We start from the raw sequence: 18,974 nt of genomic DNA on the forward strand, positions 1-18,974 counted from the left end.
TAGAGAATTGAGAAACCTTCACAGTTGCACTGACATAATTGGTTGATTATGTAATTGTTGGTTTTTAAAGAATATAAATAATTATTTTGCTTTGTACACTGATATTCTAACACCGTTTGTTCTCCTAACGTGAAAATACATTTTACACTATTATTTTGAATATTTCTGCCTGAATTTCCGGTGTTGTTATGGTTACCACTGAATGAATTGACGGAACTACTGCAGGCGCCAGAGTCCCCATGTCCCTCCGCCCCTCCCCGGGCAAAGATGACATCATCCGTAGTACAAGATGACTCGTGCAACAGGAGGGTTAGACGTGGATCTCTGAAAACAAATTAAAAACCCATTAAGTTCACATCTGAACAGTCAGCTGCTTCAGGCTGTGACGTGTGTCTTTGTGTCAAATATTAATTTGTTATTCAGCACAATAGTGCCTCTAAATTAGTGTCTATTGTGTGTTTTTTTTTAATATTGTTTCATCTTGAAAGATAAAGATACTGTTGACATTATTTGAATACATCTACTCAAGTATTGTAGTTAAGCAATATTTTTGCAGTATTTGTACTCTACTTTATGCTTCTACTCTGCAAGGGAAATACTGTAACCTACTTTAGGAGTCGAGCCTGCTACAGTCTGCAGTGCAGCAAAAAAAGGCATTATATACCAGCTGAGGTTCTTCTTCACAAAAAAAAACAGTAAATATTTTACTGTTTAACAATTCCGAATAGGAAATATTGAATATTCAGTAAGTGAACTTTCTTCTTAGTCAAACTGTAATTATCAGTGACAGGCTCTCTGAACTATTGTGACTCATGGGTTTGTCACATTACAGGTTTATTTCCATTTGAGTCACACATGGGAACAAATAAACAAGTTCAAAGCAAATGGGAAAAATCTGATTTTATTTTTTAAGCTGGTACATATTATCCCTCTACCTAGGGCACATCATCTCTCTAAACAAATAGTTAATGGATAGAAACATAAAAATAAAACATCTGATACGGCCATACGACTTATAGCCAAAGTTGTTTTCAAAAATATAAGGATAATCTAAATAACATGACATAATAAAAATGGTACAAAAGAGGTATACAGTACATTTAAGGGCCTATGATGTTCCTTGACACTTCTACAAGGATCAAATTTAGTGCATTTGAAGACAAATTAAATCTCTAAATAAGGCATATGTGTGACATTTATCACATCTTACTATACCAAGACATTTACAGAGAACAGATTGCTGAGTCCTCTTAAGGATGACAAATAAAAACGTAGTTAAATCAAACAATATGATCCTTTCTCATATATATTTTTTTACATAACACAAGTGCAACACTTTATTGCAAAGTCAAAAATAAAACAAATGTCTGAGCACATTCAATGAACAGATATTACAAATCAAAGGCTAACCACAGAGCATGTGTAACCGTCTCTAAGTGCCTAAGGTGTCGTCATTCATTCATCGTTAACACAGGAAGTAAAGCAACGCAGACTCAACTGATTGAGTCCAGAGCTAAAAAAGGTCCATTCCTTTGTTTGTTACCCCCTACATGCTTATTGTATGTACAGACATGGATCTAATGATATTTTTTTGTTTATCTTCTTTTTTGTTTTTTTCTTTTGACAGATTACCATCCATATGCCACAACAGCATCTCTTTGGTTTCCTCACATTCTTTACTGCAATCCGGTCTACTGCAACACCCTGTAAAATATTTGATGCCTTTAAAATATATGATGCCTTTTTTTGTTATTTTTTTTTTACAAAAGGGCCATTCACGGCATGACGTGAAAATGAAAAATCCATTAAAAGGATTGAGTAGCGGTCCAGTCTCAAACATAAACAGGAAACAAAAACACAACATGGGTTTAATTCTCACTGGCAACCATCACAAACAGCAGGTCTGGGAGGAAGAGTGCGACTTCTCTGATGATGTCACTGGAAATCTTTTTGTCACATGAAACTATATGGGATCCTGGGTTGGGTTGAAGTGGGTCCCCTGGGATGATGAAGGTGCTTTGACCCAAGTCTTCCCAAATGACGCGCCATCAGGTCCAGGGTTGAGGGAGTTTGGAGGGACTGTGGGAAGGACCCTAAAGCGCCGTCCCTGTTATAGCGGTGGCTTCAACACAGTGTCATGTCTCTGTCCCCGGCCCAGCCAGTGGGATGACGAACACAGTGATGTCATCGCCTGAGCCCAGTCTTTCGTTGGGAAGCCGCCAGCCGCGCTCCTTCAGGACGCCTCGAGACCTCATCAACAGGTCCTGGGCTGCCAGGGTGTACCTGTGCCACACAGAGCGCAGGAAAACAGTCATTACTGCTGTGAAAAACACTGTAATTTAGGACAAGAACAAACACACACACTCTAAATACAGACTCATATTCAACCTGAGTTTTTTTCTTTTTTCCTTTACTAAATATAGACTCCTTTTCAACCAAGTAAATATTTTGTTGTTGCTTTAGCAGATATAAGCTTTATGAATAGCATTCAGAGAGCCTAACATCAGTTTGCAGATACCCAGCAAGGAATATACAGTTCACAAAGCCGGTCTGTGTATGTTTGAGGACCTTGAGCTTTAGGACTGCAGTGTCATGCTGAAAGGCGTTTCTTCTATCTCCTATTGAAGGCGTCAGATAACATAACATTAACTTTGTACAGTGGCCACTAAGAAAGTGATACATAATTAATCTGAAGGGTGACACTTTAGATGGTCAACCTATATACACACATATATACGGGTTGACTATATATGTGTTTAACTTGTCCATTGTGACACTGATCAAGACATCACTATTTGTATTAATATGCAGTATATCAACTATTAATAAAGGTGTATTACTTAGTATCATGTAACTGATAAAATGTTGTTTGTGTAGCTGTCAACTACCTTCCCTCCTCAATATAATATTTGTGTCTTCATAGGCAAAGTACAAATTGTAAAAAATACGGTACACTGACACATTCTCAAAAATGTACTTTCAGAATTCCCTTATAAGTCCAGCAGTAGAAAATGTACAGCGCTACAGAAAAAGTGACATAGCAGGTAACAAAGGCAAGCAATAATAAAGAATAAGCTAAGATTAAGTATTAAATAGAGAAAATACTTGTTTTACAAAGTAGTTATACAGTTAAAAGGAAGTGTTAGCAAGCCAAATCTATACCTTATATACTATATATTCTGCATATTATACAATCACTAAAAGCCCAATTTGGCATGAAACCTGTGTGTTTGTCACCACCTAGTGGACATACTGAGTACTACTTTACAGGATTTATGAGACTGGGGCTTTCATGTAGATTTACGTTCACACGGCACATGCTAGAATATATAGGCAGAACAAAAGCCTAATGTAAAGGATTATTTATCATACCTCATAGGATCAGAGGGGTCACAGCAGGATAAGTAGGCTGACACAGCATCTGCCACTTCCCTGTCTGTGGTGACGTCCCACAATCCATCTGTGCCCATGACTAAGACGTCGTTTGGGCCGTGTTTGTTTTCATCCATATTATAAACCTTCACCTGTGATGGAAAAAATATTATGAATGAACAGTTTTGAATAAATACAAATGTTTTGTGTACAGTACTGGAAGATTAGCAAATAATAACACAACTTTATTTTTTATATAGCAATTTTCATTAAGCAGGTGCAGCTCAAAGTGCTTTACAAAATAGCACACATTACAAATTAAAACAAAGAACAAGAAATTCCACTCAGATCAGATGGTAAGACCTTTTTTGGAAACATGCAGCTGCATAATATAACATTTTAACAATAATTAATAATAAAAATGTATGCTGGCATGAAAGGGAACAAGCTCCACTACAGAATTAAAGCTGCTCCAGTTCATACCATTTTTTTGAGTGACATAAAACTAAATTAAATGAAACATTTGGATCAGTTCAAGAAATTGATGCCTGATAATATTCCTGTAATGGTGAGCTGAGAAGTGCTTGAAATATTTTTAACTTCATGAAACAAAAATAAGAAATCATGTGCTGAGAAGCAAGGTACTGCCAAAAAAATTATAATAAGTGCACTAGTAACTATTCTACAAATAGATTCAACTGCCTACTGTATTATAGCCCGTGCATATTGTAATTTGTATCTAATGGAGAAATAAACGAGTTCATGAAAACCAAGATATATTTAGATATTAGCATGTGAGGGATTATTATGTATTGTATTTACTGAGTGTTTGGTTGGTTCACATAATCAGAACAATTTAAGAACTGTATCAGGGATTAAACATGAACTGCATATGAGATTAAACCTGTGTTGAGAAGTTTTTCCACAGACACAAGCTTCCCAGTACGAGAACTTATTTCAGTTTTTGGGAAATTGTATCTTGTGTTATGACAGAAGTAGGAACTGGTTTAACAAATAACTTCACAGACTAAGAATACAAAATGTATGAGCATGGTTGTAAAGAAAAACGTTTTCTTTTTGCGTAAAGAATAAGGTAGAGACTTACTGTGCAGGTTAAAAGACCACTGGGTTCCCATGCTTTGTTGATGATTGTTTTCTCTGTTCTATGTGAAACATCTTTTAAATAAAACTGGAAAAAGGTATCGCCCCACTAAACTAATCTGTTTCTTTGCCTCATAGTTGAGTCTGCAGTATGGCAGCAAAAGCACATTATGAGTCACAGCTTTGAACGGCTGACAAAGCAAAGCCCAGGGCCCAAAAGCTGCTCAAATGGATACTAAAGGCTCTCAGGTGGCTGAAGCAGCGATGCAGAGGCGACTCCCCCGACATCGCTGATAACCAAAGCTGCTTCTGAGTCCTCACACTCACCTCAGGGACGCAGGACAGGAAGGGCTTGATGTAAATGTTGGAGTTGTAAACCTTCAGCTCATGATCTCCCAGCCCACGGGTCACTCCGATTGTGGCCATGACACGTGCCTGCACACACACACACACACACACACACACACACACACACACACACACACACACACACACACACACACACACACACACACACACACACACACACACACACACACACACACACACACACACACACACACACACACACACACACACACACACACACACACACACACACACACACACACACACACACACACACACACACACACACACACACACACAGTAATGTAGGTTAATGTTCTGGTTGTGAATCAGTTCTAGGAAAATCCACTTATAGGGGTTTATATAGACTGTCAGACAATAATGAAAATGCTGACTTTATCTCATTTATCAAATAAATTGTAGTCAAAATGTATTCTCTGTGGAGAATCTGTGTATTCATGGGGTTTTACTTGTTTCTTACCTTTTTACCCTCTCCATAAATCAGGGGGAATTTCAGATCATCTTCAACTATCGTCTTATAGGCCCTGCAACAAAACAAACAACAGATCTCAGATGTAGGAACTGAAACACATTATTCAGCAACAAGTAATTCATTGTTTTATTATTCTTTTTAAAATCAAATACAAATAATACATTTGTTAAAGATAGCTTGTTGTTTTTGTGTGTTTTTCTTATCATTATAACATTGAAACTTCAAATCAAATTAATTATTTATGGTTCATTTTTTGGTCAATTTGAGCTCTGGGATTTGTGCGGATGGATATTTTATATTATTTATTTACTTTATTGGGTGAATAAAGTTTGGAGCATTCTGAACACTCCAAACTCTAAAAAGTTAAACAACTATAGGACGCCTGATACAGAGTTCATGAAAAGTGATTAACTGTCAGACATGTGATTAGAAAGGATCTGCAGGATTACCAGCCAGTCATGGTGTGGTCTCTGTAGAGCATCTTCTTGCCCAGCTCACTGTGCTGGATCCTACGCGGGAACTCAATGTGAGTGAACTCATTACCCAGGAGCTCTGGCCTCAGGAAGCCCTGAACACACACAGTTGGGCAAGGTTGAATAAACTGCAGACAAGATGCTTTACTTGAAGAAGACCTGCAGTATACTGCATTGTTAGGCACAAAGCAGATCTGTTTTCGTTAGCAGCAAACATCATCCACCCACTCTGTGACTCATAACAGCCTACCGATGCACGTCAGATTATTTCAGCACTGTACCGGATTTCCTCCCTCGTCTTCATGCCGTCTGCTTATCATGCTCAACATTACTGTTTGCAAAACCTCATTGACTTGATATTCATTACTTTTACAGCTTTCCATGCACTTATGCACTGACAAGATCAGTTAACCTTTTTTTAAAAACAAAATCCAGGCAGTTATTGTATGTTTCTGTTGGTTAAATAATTGTAGAAATGGAAAAATACAAAACAGAACTTTACCAGATACTGTAGCCGCTGTCTCTCTGACTCAGGTGTGAATTCATTTGTCATGGGAATAACCTCATTATTTCGTATGATTATGGCCCTACAGACAAAGGGGAAGGGGAGACACAATTGAGATGGATCACACAGTATAACATTTACATTTCTTTAATTGTTTTATATTTATGATGTTATATGAGTAGTTTGGTTAGTGTTTGTAGGAGAAGCTGCAGGAACAGAAAGTGAACACCAGGGGGCACAAGAAGCTATGACTGAGGACATTTCCCACATAAAGCTCCACACACTGTACAGTGGAGAGCTAAAGAGATGTACAGTTTATTTCCTGCAGTCTGCAGTAGAAGTTTTATCAGTTGTCTCACCTGCTATCTCCAGCATTGGCTACGTAGAGCTTCCCCATTAAATTAATGGCAGCTAAGGCACAACACCCACCAGAGATGGCATATGATGCTTTTTCCTTTTCAATTAGGTCATCCTGAAATACAAAGAGACAATCTAAGTGAAAAGAATAGGCCACGAAACCTCTGTGGTTTAAGAGCCCACTTTGCCTCATCACCCTGAATAGCTCATTATTCATGAATATTCATCCAAACAAAACAGCCCTGCTGATGGAGAGAAACAAGGAGGCTTTGAGGAATACATTACCTGCACTGTGGCTTACTATCATCTACACAAGACAGCGGGTGCATCAGAGGAGAGTAAGACTGGATGAGACAGAGGAGATTTGGCCTATTTGCCCAAATGCAATCTTCAAGTGTTCTGTAGTTATCCAAAAACAAGAAGAGCTAAAGGTTTAAAAAGTTTTGAATCTGCAGCAATGCTTGCAGCTCTGTGAGGCTGCATGATCAATTCTGAGATGCTCAGAATGACGATGGGTATTGTTTACCATGTTATCCTTCTTAGTTTAGCGTTTTAGCAACATGTCTTTCCCAATTTTATGGTTATTAATTCAAAGTTCTTGAGATGTTAATCATATTTGTATGTCGTGCCTCTACTGTGACATGTCTCCATGCTTTAATGTTCCAAAAGCTCTTTATTTGTCTCATACTGCCTGTGCTGCAGCACCTCTTTTCACCCTCTGTCTGAAACCAGAGCCCAGTCTGCTCTGATTGGTTAGCTGGCCGGCTCTGTTGTGATTGGTCAACCTCTTAGAGGTGTCCTGCCCCTTAGCAACACGTACAATGTGTTGAAGCGCTAGCCAATAGAAGTGCAAGTGTTACATAGTGATGTAGACCATATGCATGCACAAAGACCTACAGTATTCAACACACTACAGGATTTTGGGAAAACCCCAAAATCATAAAAGGGCCCCTTTAAATCCTGATCAAAGTGGAGGATAATTTCATCTTCTAAAAAACAGTACTGTTGTTCTTCAAAATACAAAATGTTCATAAATACCTCTAGCAGCTATGATGTCTTGTTTTCTCACATAGTTTGTTAGTGAAACATCTGCTCACCATCTGTGAGAAGGCGGTCTCTATGACTCCCATCACCAGGCTCTCCAAGCTGACGACCTTCTCCATGTGAAAGCGTACTGACGAGTCGGTGACAGCATCGGGGTCTTCTGTATCCTGCGCCGCCCCCTTCTTTGAGTCCGCCTGGTACGGGCTGCCGTTCTTGGCCAGGCAGATAGGAGGTGCACTGGTGGGATTCTCCAGCAGGTGGCAGATTTCTCCCAAACGGTCTCTGATGAGGCGGTGAAGAAGCTTGGAGGCCATGATGGCGGCTCCAGAACCTGCATGTCCATCAAAAACGCCGAAGTAGTGCATAGGGATTCCTGTACCATCCTGGAAGAACAAGTCTATGTTGTAAAGAATAGATGTAGTGATACAAATGAAATATAGAAAAAGTAAAGACCCTATCAATATGATGGTAACATTCTTTTGATATGTTTTAATGCTAAGCAATAGGATTAGTTCATTTCAGGTGTCACTAAACCAGAGTTGCAACAACTCTAGATTAAATATTATAGGAAAGCTGGCAAAACAAAACTTCTATGATGAATATGGCAAAATAAAATATGGAACACAAATGTGCAAAACCCATAAAGTTGAAGTAATATTGACCTCCAAGGGTTCTGTGATGTTTCTTTAAATGATCAACACAAGTGATGCAGAGACTCTAATGAACTGATCTAACAGGATGTCATGAGTAATGATGGGCGTTACCATCTTTGTGTTTGCTGGCATGTTTACAAGCAGAGTTGGCATGAGTGAGAACAGCAACAAGACACCTGCCAACTGCTCTAATGCTACACCCACATGGGGAGGGGTGCAGCAAGGGATGATGTAATTAATGTACAACTAAAGGGAATGTGTGTGTGTTGGTTGTGGTGTGTCTGTGTGTGCGTAGAGGCATAGTCAGTGTTTCCCCTATATACAAATAGCGGCAGCGCATTTAAAAAAAAAATGTTATTAAAATAATAATAAGTGGCGCCCCCTAGCTCTCGTGGCAACTATTTGTAACACTATTTGTGTCACTGTATGTTCAATAAACGTGTATTTTGCTAAATCTTGAGACATTGCCACTGTACGTACTCGGCCTCAAGAGCCTTTCTTGTGCTGGCAGACACATAGAAACATATAGGCGAGGCGCACTTTGCACGCACACACACTACAAAATTCCACACGCTCCACGCTCACACTTGGGCCCGCGTGCCTTAGCACCGCTGCTATGACGCCATCCTAGGGGAAACACTGATAGTACATCTAAAACATCTTTTATCACTAGTTTAATTATGTCAAGAAAAGGAATCACTATCTGGATTGTGTGCTTAACAAATGCTCAGCTTGATCTTGCACTTTAAACCCGCAACAACCAATGTTTTGGACACTTGTGGGCAGTGACAACATATAGAGATCTTTTCAGTTAATATTTTTAAGATGTAAGCAATCAGTTGCCTCGTCATGTTGCCTCATTATCATTGATTTAGAATCATGTTAATTGTCCATTTTTAGCTTTGATTTTGGTCCCAACCAACTACAGATTTAAGTCTTTGGTCGTTGAGCGTCAGACATTTGGATGAGTGGTATAATAAGTGAAAAAGGACTTCAATACCAACATGATACAAAATGCACCACTGGTGTCTATCAGATAACAACTATCATGCTAATATGATTTCAATGCACTACTGTTTTCATTATTGTTGATTGGAGCTGCCAGACAGTTCATCTCACACTCCTGTTCTGATGTGAAGGAGATTGTCTCTTCGCTCACCCCGTTGTCCTCCAGCAGGGAGGAGTTGCGGTTTTTGCCGCTCGGCTTCTTCACAAACAGCTTCTCACAGCAGCCCTGGTCCTCGTTCAGCATGCTCTTCCCCGCATTGATCACCCTGATGGAGAGAGCGCAAAGTGAGTCAGATGATTTATAGTGTTTTCTACCTCTAACCACATGAAATTATAATAGCAGCCAAAATTATGGAGAGAGTGGAAGACAGGGAAAAAATGCGAGACAGGATGCCGTCATGTCCCAGAGGGAACTTGCAGGAGGGATTAAGTGTTTTTATTATGTGCTGATTCCTGCAAAGGATAATAGCTTCAGAGTAATGCACCGTTTCATATCCTGGCAGCATCATCTAGCCTGGTATGGACTGCAGCAGTGTTCACCGGCGGGACCAATGCGGAACACAACAATAGTGGTGAAGCTGCAGAAAATCTGCTACGTAGCTCTATGAGAAATAGTATTTCATAACAATGTATGCTCAAACTATCTCAATGTAAAAAAAATGTAGTGCATTATACACTTTTTTAGATTTATGGATGTATTTTTCAACAGAAAATGATTCAATTATTCCAGTACATTATTGAAAACAATAATCAGGAGATTAAGGAGATTATGTTATGGCTATATGTTAATATACACAATGATAATCTCTTTGCACCATTTATTCATAGCACTATTAATAATCTCAGTTTTTCCTTTTCATTCGTTTTTTAAGTAAATGGAAATGTCTGCCTGGGAAGACACACACACACACACACACACACACACACACACACACACACACACACACACACACACACACACACACACACACACACACACACACACACACACACACACACACACACACACACACACACACACACACACACACACACACACACACACTTTTCAAAAAGGTTCGCTGTAGTGTTTGCAATCTGTACTGACTGGAGTTAAACAAACACACATCTGCTGCCTTGGACCTTTAAGCTGCACATTAGGCAGACTTGGAAAGGCTGCAGTTTGGACCTCATGCTGGCATATTACATAACATTGTCATTTTCAATTATAGATAAAAGCCACATTAGCTGGATAATATGGCTTAATGCCTATCGAGCCATTCCAGTAATTCAAGTATTGTCATTAAGACTCTGAGAGAAAGGATTAGTACTTCATCACCAGTTCTAGGATCTCTAAAAGGAAGGGAAAAGAGAAAGAGGGTAAATATGAGGGACACGCAGTGACAGCGGAAGAGGAAAAACTGGACAGTCACGCAAAAGAGACGAAGGAAATCTGGAGTAAATATCTCATCCAAGAGACCTCTGACCTCTCACTTTCTGAACCGCCGAGCTGATTAAAATCACTGTGGAAAATGGTCGCTGTTTGGCCCAAAGCTCTGATATCAGCTCAGCAGAAATGAGGTAAAGAATGCAACTGCTTCCCAAATCTGGATTATAAAAAGCCCTTTCACTGTCTAATCAGTTGAAAGCAGGAGACGGGCTCCTAAGTGTCCTGCACTCGCTCCCTGCATCAGGACTAATGACAGAGAGGAATTTAAAGTCCCCTGCTCGTCGTCTTAACTTTCTGCCAAGGCCACAAGTTGGCACGTAATAAAGAGTATGTTTTTTGTATTGACTGTTATTGGATGCATCTGTCACTACCCGATCCGTCCCCCTGCCCGATCGGTACTGCGCATGTGCGAGATGGTACGGAAGTCCGGACGGCAACCCAAGATGGACACTTGACACAGTGGCTTTTAGCAAAGCTCAAAAAGAAAAACCGAGAGAGATTAGTTATTGTTATTACAACGTGACTTCACTATTATTTAACAACTCTTTTTATTGGGTTCTTTTATTTGGGGTACATTGTACATTGTCAGAATAAGTGAGAAATGAATTTAACTTCTGTTAGACAGCTATCATACTGAATACATATTTACTGTGAATGTATGCAAAAATGTATGGCATAAGCGCTTTGAGAGTCTTTGATAAAGCGCTATAATAAATATAAGGATTATTATTATTATTATTAAATAATAGTGAAGTCACGTTGTATTAACAATAACTCATCTCTCTCGGTTTTTCTTTTTGAGCTTTGCTAAAAGCCACTGTGTCAAGTGTCCATCTTGGGTTGCCGTCCGGACTTCCGGACCATCTCGCACATGCGCAGTACCGATCGGGCAGGGGGACGGATCGGGTAGTGACAGCATCCACCATTAGAGTCTAGGAGTAAATTGAGCTAAAGGCAAAAAGGCAAACACAAAAGGCAAACACAATACCATTTATAAAGTTGTGTCCTATAAAGTGACTCTTCTATCAAATGGTCTCACATTGTGGCATTTAGGGTAAACATATTTTGTGTTCAAGTATTTCGGGGTCTTGTTCTCGAGTGAGGGAACAATGGAGATAAGATAAGATAAGATAGAGCTTTATTGTCTCCCTTAGGAGAAATTTGTCTTGGGCATCGAGATAATACACATAAAACATTCAGGTCAATCAGTCATAGATACAGAACAGAGATCACATATCACATGGCAAACAAACAAACAAGAAACATACAGGTACAGCACTTTCCCTATTGTATTCATACACAAATCAATATTGCACTTTCCCTATTGCACCTACGCATAGTGTCCGTCAAATTGCACATATCCCCATTGTGTCCATTACCTATTTACACACAATGCACTTCCCCTATTTAACCTTCTCGATTGCACAAACTACACTGTAAACATTGCACGTCCCAACAACTCCTAACAGCATAATCACAATTGTTCCTGACTGTTCAGCAGCTTGATTGTCAGCGGAATAATGGAAAACTTATACCTGTTCAATTTACAGTTTGGTAATCTATACCTTCTGCCCTCGGGCAGCAACTCAAACTCTCTATACAGGATGTGTTGGGGTCGCATGTGATTTTACGGCCTTGCTTTCTCACCATCTCCTCAAATATCTCCTGAAGAGAGGACGGTGGAAGCACGCCAATTCTTTTTCCAGCCCTTTTATCAAGCTCTGGAGTTGTGATTTAGATTGAACTGACAAGTTACCAAACCATGTTGTGATGCCAGAACGAGTAATAGACTCAATTGCTGCCCTGTAGAACATTAACATGATGCATTTATCCACTCCATGAACCCTGAGCCGACGCAGAACATGCAGGCGCTGGCTTATCTTTGAGCATGCCTGATCCACCTGATGGGCCCAGCCTAACTGAGCATCAAAATAAATCCCCAAATATTTAAAACGTGAAACCTGCTCAACTCCCTCCCTGTTGATAAGGACGGGGCTGTGATCGCCTACTGACTTGGGGTCAAAGATCATTTTCCTGTTTTTTTAACATTTAACACCAGGTTGTGTGCCTCACACCACTTCACGACCTCTTCAATCTCAAGTTTATAAAGAGAAATGTCTGAGTCTCTAGTCAGTAGACTAAGTATGGCTGTGTCATCAGAAAACTTTATGATGTGGTTGTGTGTGTGCTGACTCCTACACTCATTTGTGGAGAGCTAACACAGCCTTGTGGTGCCCCTGGGCTTATGACCTGTGTGTCAGAAAGGGTGGAGCTTACTTTCACCTGCTGCTGTCTTTCAGGAGCGTGAGATGGGCCGGAGAATCGGAGCAGCGGGAGCGGTACTGCAGTCGCTTTACCGCACCGTTGTGACGAAAAGAGAGCTGAGCCAGAAGGCAAAGCCTACCTGTCTACCGAGCCATTTTCGTTCCTACCCTCACCTATGGTCATGAAGGATGGGTCATGACCGAAAGAACGAGATCGCGGATACAAGCAGTCGAGATGGTTTTTCTCCGCCGGGTGGCTGGTGTCTCCCTTAGGGATAAGGTGAGAAGTTCGGTCATCAGGGAGGGACTCGGAGTTGAGCCGCTCCTCCTTCGCGTCGAAAGGAGCCAGTTGAGGTGGTTCGGGCACCTAGTTAGGATGCCACCTGGGCGCCTCCCTAGGGAGGTGTTCCAGGCACGTCCAGCTGGGAAGAGACCAAGGGGTAGACCTAGGACCAGGTGGAGGGATTATATCTCTTCGCTGGCCTGGGAGCGCCTTGGGATCCCCCAGTCAGAGCTGGTTGATGTCGCCAGGGAAAAGAAAGTTTGGGGCTCTCTGCTGGAACTGCTACCCCCGCGACCCGACCACGGATAAGCGGGAGGATATTTTGTATAAGTTAAGTTTATATTATCAAACTAAATGTCAAATTTGTGGAATTGAAGTCCTTTGTTTACTTGCGACAGTGACATCACTGTGTAACACTCACGCTTCTATTGGCTAGGCCTCCAATACATTAAGCTAAGGTGCAGGACATCTCTAAGCGGTTAACTAATCACAACAGACTCAGCCAGCTAACCAATCAGAGCAGACTGGTTTCAGACAGAGGGTGAAAAGAGCACAGGCAGTTTGAGAAAAATAAAGCACTTTTATTTATTTTTGGCACAAAATACAAAAATGAAGCTGAAAATAGGCTTAATAGGGCCCCTTTAAGAAAAGACTAGGTTGAACATGAAAGTAAATGCCTTCTGTCTACATGTTTGCAGTGTAATGAAGTTTCACCTCCACCACAGCAAAGAATCAGCTGTATCCTCTGTTTTGAAAGCAGTCACATGCGCTCAATGAGCTATAATTGAACACCATGTCTGCGGCGTGGGAGGATGTGATTCAAAATCAGAAGCTCAAGCATTTCTAAATGATGACATAACTCTTTAGCATATCTCTGTTTTGGTCATATGTTTCAATAACTTGTGACTTGAAACAACTTTGGTAATTTTTGTAAAAAAGTATATTAGGCAAGGAAAGCTCAAAAGAGGAAGTTGAGAGTTCCAGTGAAATCTATGATTGCAGCAGACGGGCCTTTTCTCGTCATAAATGTGATGAAAATGTCTGTGGTGTTTTTAGACATCTGCCAGATTCTGTAGCAAAAATAACGGCTGTGGTTAGAAAATGTTGCAATTCACCTCGTCTCTTATCAACCCCTGCAACTCAATACACACTGATGAAGTGTTGTGGTTCAGTCAGACACAAAACAATGGTTCATCTGAATGATTACACCTATAAAATAATCCTTTTAGATTTGGGTAGTTGATCATTTCCATAACATTTTTTTACTTTTTGAATTATTGGCTGTTCTGTTCTGTTGCTCTGATGTGTGGTTTTATGTGTCATGATGCTTTTTGAATAACTAGTAGTTAAAATGGATACAGAAAAACAAGAACTCTGCACTCGTTTGAGGAGTCTGTCCTGTGGTGTGCATCTAAATAATCGACAGACACATTTAAGGGTAATAGACTGGAAAGTTTGAGAGGATTTGGGAAATGTGAATGTTTTAAATGATGAATCCCTGGTGGCTGCTAAGCTATGTTGTATTAGGTGGAGGTGAGCAGCTAAACAAACACTGCAGGCCTGTGCGATGTCTTCTCACGTAGCATGTAAGAAGGAGTCATAGTCTGAATTCCTTTTCATGGGGAGGAGGTTGCTCGTCATGTTTGTGAGTCACATGGTGCAATGCTGAAATACAATTCCTATTACAGTAATCACAGCTTCCGTAGTAACTTGAAAATAGCTTAGAGCATAATGTAGATACTGCAATTAAGACCTGCTACAACGTGTGCAAAGTTTTTCTCCATGAAATAATTATGTTAAAAAGTCATCCATTCTCTTATATCTGTTTATTGACGTCAGGAAAGGGCTTTGAATGATTTGTCCTGTACTTTTGCGTCTAACTTCTGTTTATTCATACATTATACATTAAAGGATCCCAAATAGTTATTATATTATTGATACTAATGATTATGAATAATATATGAACTCATGGAAGATATTATAGTATGAGTTATTAAAATGTGTCCCCACACATGTCTGGGCTTGACTAACAGATGACATCCATGAATAGATTTCCAAACTGAGTCTCTGCATCCTCACACTCTTTTATGCTATCTTAGTGCTGCGCCTAAAAGCCTGACTCCATATTCAATTGTATTAAATAGCCATTTGACAAAAGCACTTTCAGCGGCTTACCGTAAGTGCACTCACTTGTTAATGATGACACAATGTTGTACAGTGGAATTAGAGCATCAATTAGACTCGTTATTATGAGCATCCAGAACCTGTGTGGGGCTAAAACGGCTGACGGTTAGGTTGACAATTACCTCGTAAATTTGAGCCTGTGAGTCAACAACAATGCTTAAAGCTTTAACTACCATACAAGGTACATCTGGATTAGTGAAAACAAACCAGAAAACTGTGCAGGCAAACACAACAACAAGACCATACATCCTCAATGCCACTATAATAACACTAATGAAGTGATACCAAAGTGCACAAAGTCCAACTGGACGGCGTCCACCTCCACTTTTTGTCGTTGTTCCCACTCGTTACAGCACCAGACATATGCGATGACGCTGATAGATGCACCAATAGATAAACCTAGCTTTGTAAAGAATATTAGTGAGATTTGGGTGAGGCTGCACATTTTAAATCATCCCCGTTTTTATCAGCCCAGGCACATCACACTTCATTCGACACCTTTTGGTGAATCAGAATAGTGTTATCAAGGCCGTATAAACCTTGTGAGTAAATAAATCACTCACTCAATCGACCACTCAATAAACACTGCCGTACATTCATCCAAGTGTACAATCTTTACAACCTGATTACAGCAGTAATTTGGCATTAATGCTGTGGTAATTCTTGTCAATTACGTATGTTTTCAGTCACATTGCTGTGTGATTACTTTTATGTTCGTCTTTATCCGCTCACTTTGTGTTGCTTTAACGCTGATGGGTCTTGTTTTTTGAGATTTTTACACTGACAGCTGACGCATGATCAGATCAGCTGATTAGGTTGAGTAGTAAACAGCACTGCTAACGCTTTGATTATAGTTTTTTCGGCAACTTTTTAGAATGCAGACAATAAATGATGACGTACACACTGAGCTCCCTTTATGCATTATGGCTACCTTATTTGACCTTTCTTAGTCAGCCAAAGACCCATATGTGACGTCACTTCCCGTCCCCATCCCCTTGAGACTCTCTGCATGAATCATCATTACTGTAGGACTGGAGCTATTCAGCCCTTCACATCTCCTCCTCCCTCCTCCTTTGGGAGTGTGGAATATGTGAAAGTGCTTTACCTCAGCTGGAATCGCCCCAACAGCAGATCCTGACCACAGTGTGAATGAAATGGTGCTAATCTGTTTCTAACTGTGTGAGCACTGCAGGTGTAAAGGAGTGTAAACACACCTGCAGTAAAGCTTTCTGTACATTCATGAATAAAAGTGAATGGTCACTAAAATACCTTTTTTTTTTTTAGACAAATTATGAAACATCCTGGAGTATTCAATGAAAAAATGTGAATGGTCATAGACTAAGTTGAAAACAACTGACATTATAAGACCACAAGCTCAGGGGCTCTTTGTGAATACACACAGGCAAACGATTGAAAAAAGTGGAGCTCTCAGAGGTTTTTTGGAAAGTGGAAGCATCACACAGGACGGAATGGAAGAGAATGCACATACAGACTTGCTAGTATGAGCAGATAGACATTTCCTGCTTTCACTTTTGTGCCCTCTGACAGTCTAGCACAAGTCTTTAACTCGCCTTGAGGAGAAGCCTGTAGTCAAATGTCCTTGTTCACAAACGAAACTGTACGATAGGGAGCGTTTTCACTAATTACACACTGCTGCAAATAGGAACTCTGAGGTAGAAACTGTACAACAGCAAAAGGCCATATTGGCCATCATCTGGCTGCTGCAGTGCTGAGGCTGCAGCAACACGGGCCTGGCCTGACACTCAGGGGTAATAAACATAAGCCTAATATTTGGTGAATGTCTTTTTTTAGGGACATCTCGTCAATGAACGCTACTCACTCTGCGTATCCCAACCTCCAGGGAAGCCTGCTGTCTCTCTTTAACGTGAGCACCGGCCGTGAAGCGTGCTCCGTGGAGTATTGCAGGAGCTCCGGGGTGAGGTCCAAGAAATCTGGTCGGCCGTAGGGGAAGCGCGGCGGCAAGCTGTCCGGTCCGCCGGGCTGCCCGCCACCTGGGTGATGGTTGTGGTGGTGGTGTCCGTGCGGCATCATGCCTCCCACCAGGCTGGACATGGCGTTTTTTACCTTACTGATCATCATCGGCACCGACACCAAAACAGCTCCGGACAGGAAATTAAACGCGATGCGATGTTACGTTTGAGAGAAAAGAACATGCACATCCAGCGGTGAGGATCATTTCAGGAAGCGATTTTTTTTTCTACCCCTCCTCGGCCCCATGTGACAGCTTTCGGGCAGGCAGACACGATGTTTTCCTCATTCAAACAGAATAAAGCCCTCGCTGGCTGCGTACAGCCAGTAATCCGGCTGATAACTCATCACACGGGAATGTGCTGCCAGCCGTGAACACATCACACACATCCAAAAATATAAACTACAAGAAATATGTTTAGCAGCTTTATTCACAAAGATTAGCAGATGTTTATGTGAAAGTCAGCCAAGGACATATTTAGACAGATATGTTATAATATGTAGTAGATTATTAATTGGCACAATAATAAAGGGAATTTAAAAGATTTACTTTAACACATCAAAAAAGACTATACGAATAATTTAATCAAAGCTAAAAAAAACTTTTAATTATTCTGAAAAGACCCCAAAAGAAACATTATCTCTCAGATTGTTGAGTAATTGATTTTCGAATGACTGGTAAACTTCAGTGAGTGGCTCACTTTCTAATAAACACCAACTGCGGATGTTTTAATAAATTACACAAGGGTCACCATATTACATGCTCAAGTAGCCTACATATGTAAAACTTTGAGGTAGCCTACTTGAGTATTATTATTTGTAGTTTTACATTTTACCTTTCTATACGTCCACTCGGTGGATAATAAATAAAGTAAAACTATACAATTTAATGTAATCCACAGATCTGTCACAAATTCAGCATCTATATAGGAATAGTATACTGCACTTAACACTTTAAAAAGGGTGCCTTCTTAAAAATGTACTGATTATTGTCCTGGAGAGCAAACAAACTGGAGACATGGTGGCACCGTGGCAGATGTCTAAAACATAGTGCCTGGTTTATGTACCAGAGTACAATGATTGATCACTAGTATCTGCATCTACTTTTGAATAGGCCCAGTAAGCATAGTTCACCATGTTCCCCTGACTACGCATCAACACTGAGAGTCAATCCGAGCACAAAGAGCTGCAGTTGGGCATTAGCCTCAGAGTCCTTGTTTTGAATGAGGAGCAGCACTAATGGTAGGGGAAGAGTGGCCTATAACTATGTTGCATAATCAGTTTTATCTGAGGTCACAGTCCATCCTTCAGCCGACAGCACTAAAGACTGAGGCTGCAGCAGTATTGATTGTGTTTGCTTTTAGAAATCACCGTTACCAGGTAAACAAAACATCCATCGTCCAAATTCTGCTTATTCCAACCACCATCACCACCTGATGTAAGGATGTCAACTGTGCTTTTATTCTGTACG

The 18,974-nt window shown here is 40.4% G+C and overlaps 1 protein-coding gene across 2 annotated transcripts; it reads right to left on the minus strand.

The window, feature by feature from the left end:
• Window positions 1-885: 885 nt before the first annotated feature.
• On the minus strand, window positions 886-17,900 carry ppm1j (protein phosphatase, Mg2+/Mn2+ dependent, 1J). Of its 2 annotated transcripts, none has more exons than XM_034083189.2 (10): window positions 17,355-17,900; window positions 9,506-9,620; window positions 7,747-8,076; window positions 6,652-6,764; window positions 6,290-6,374; window positions 5,764-5,882; window positions 5,303-5,366; window positions 4,801-4,908; window positions 3,373-3,524; window positions 886-2,283 (listed from the first exon to the last, which is right to left on the minus strand). In XM_034083189.2, the coding sequence occupies exons 1-10, from the start codon at window positions 17,612-17,614 to the stop codon at window positions 2,136-2,138; spliced, it is 1,494 nt and encodes a 497-aa protein (XP_033939080.1). In that variant the 5' UTR covers window positions 17,615-17,900; the 3' UTR covers window positions 886-2,135. The 2 variants fall into 2 exon arrangements, with proteins under 2 accessions (XP_033939080.1, XP_033939081.1); XM_034083190.2 differs by lacking the exon at window positions 17,355-17,900 and adding an exon at window positions 10,821-11,101.
• Between the last annotated feature and the right edge of the window lie 1,074 nt (window positions 17,901-18,974).

This window comes from Pseudochaenichthys georgianus, chromosome 5, assembly GCF_902827115.2.
Source record: "Pseudochaenichthys georgianus chromosome 5, fPseGeo1.2, whole genome shotgun sequence".
In the NCBI taxonomy this organism is placed as follows: Eukaryota; Metazoa; Chordata; class Actinopteri; order Perciformes; family Channichthyidae; genus Pseudochaenichthys; species Pseudochaenichthys georgianus.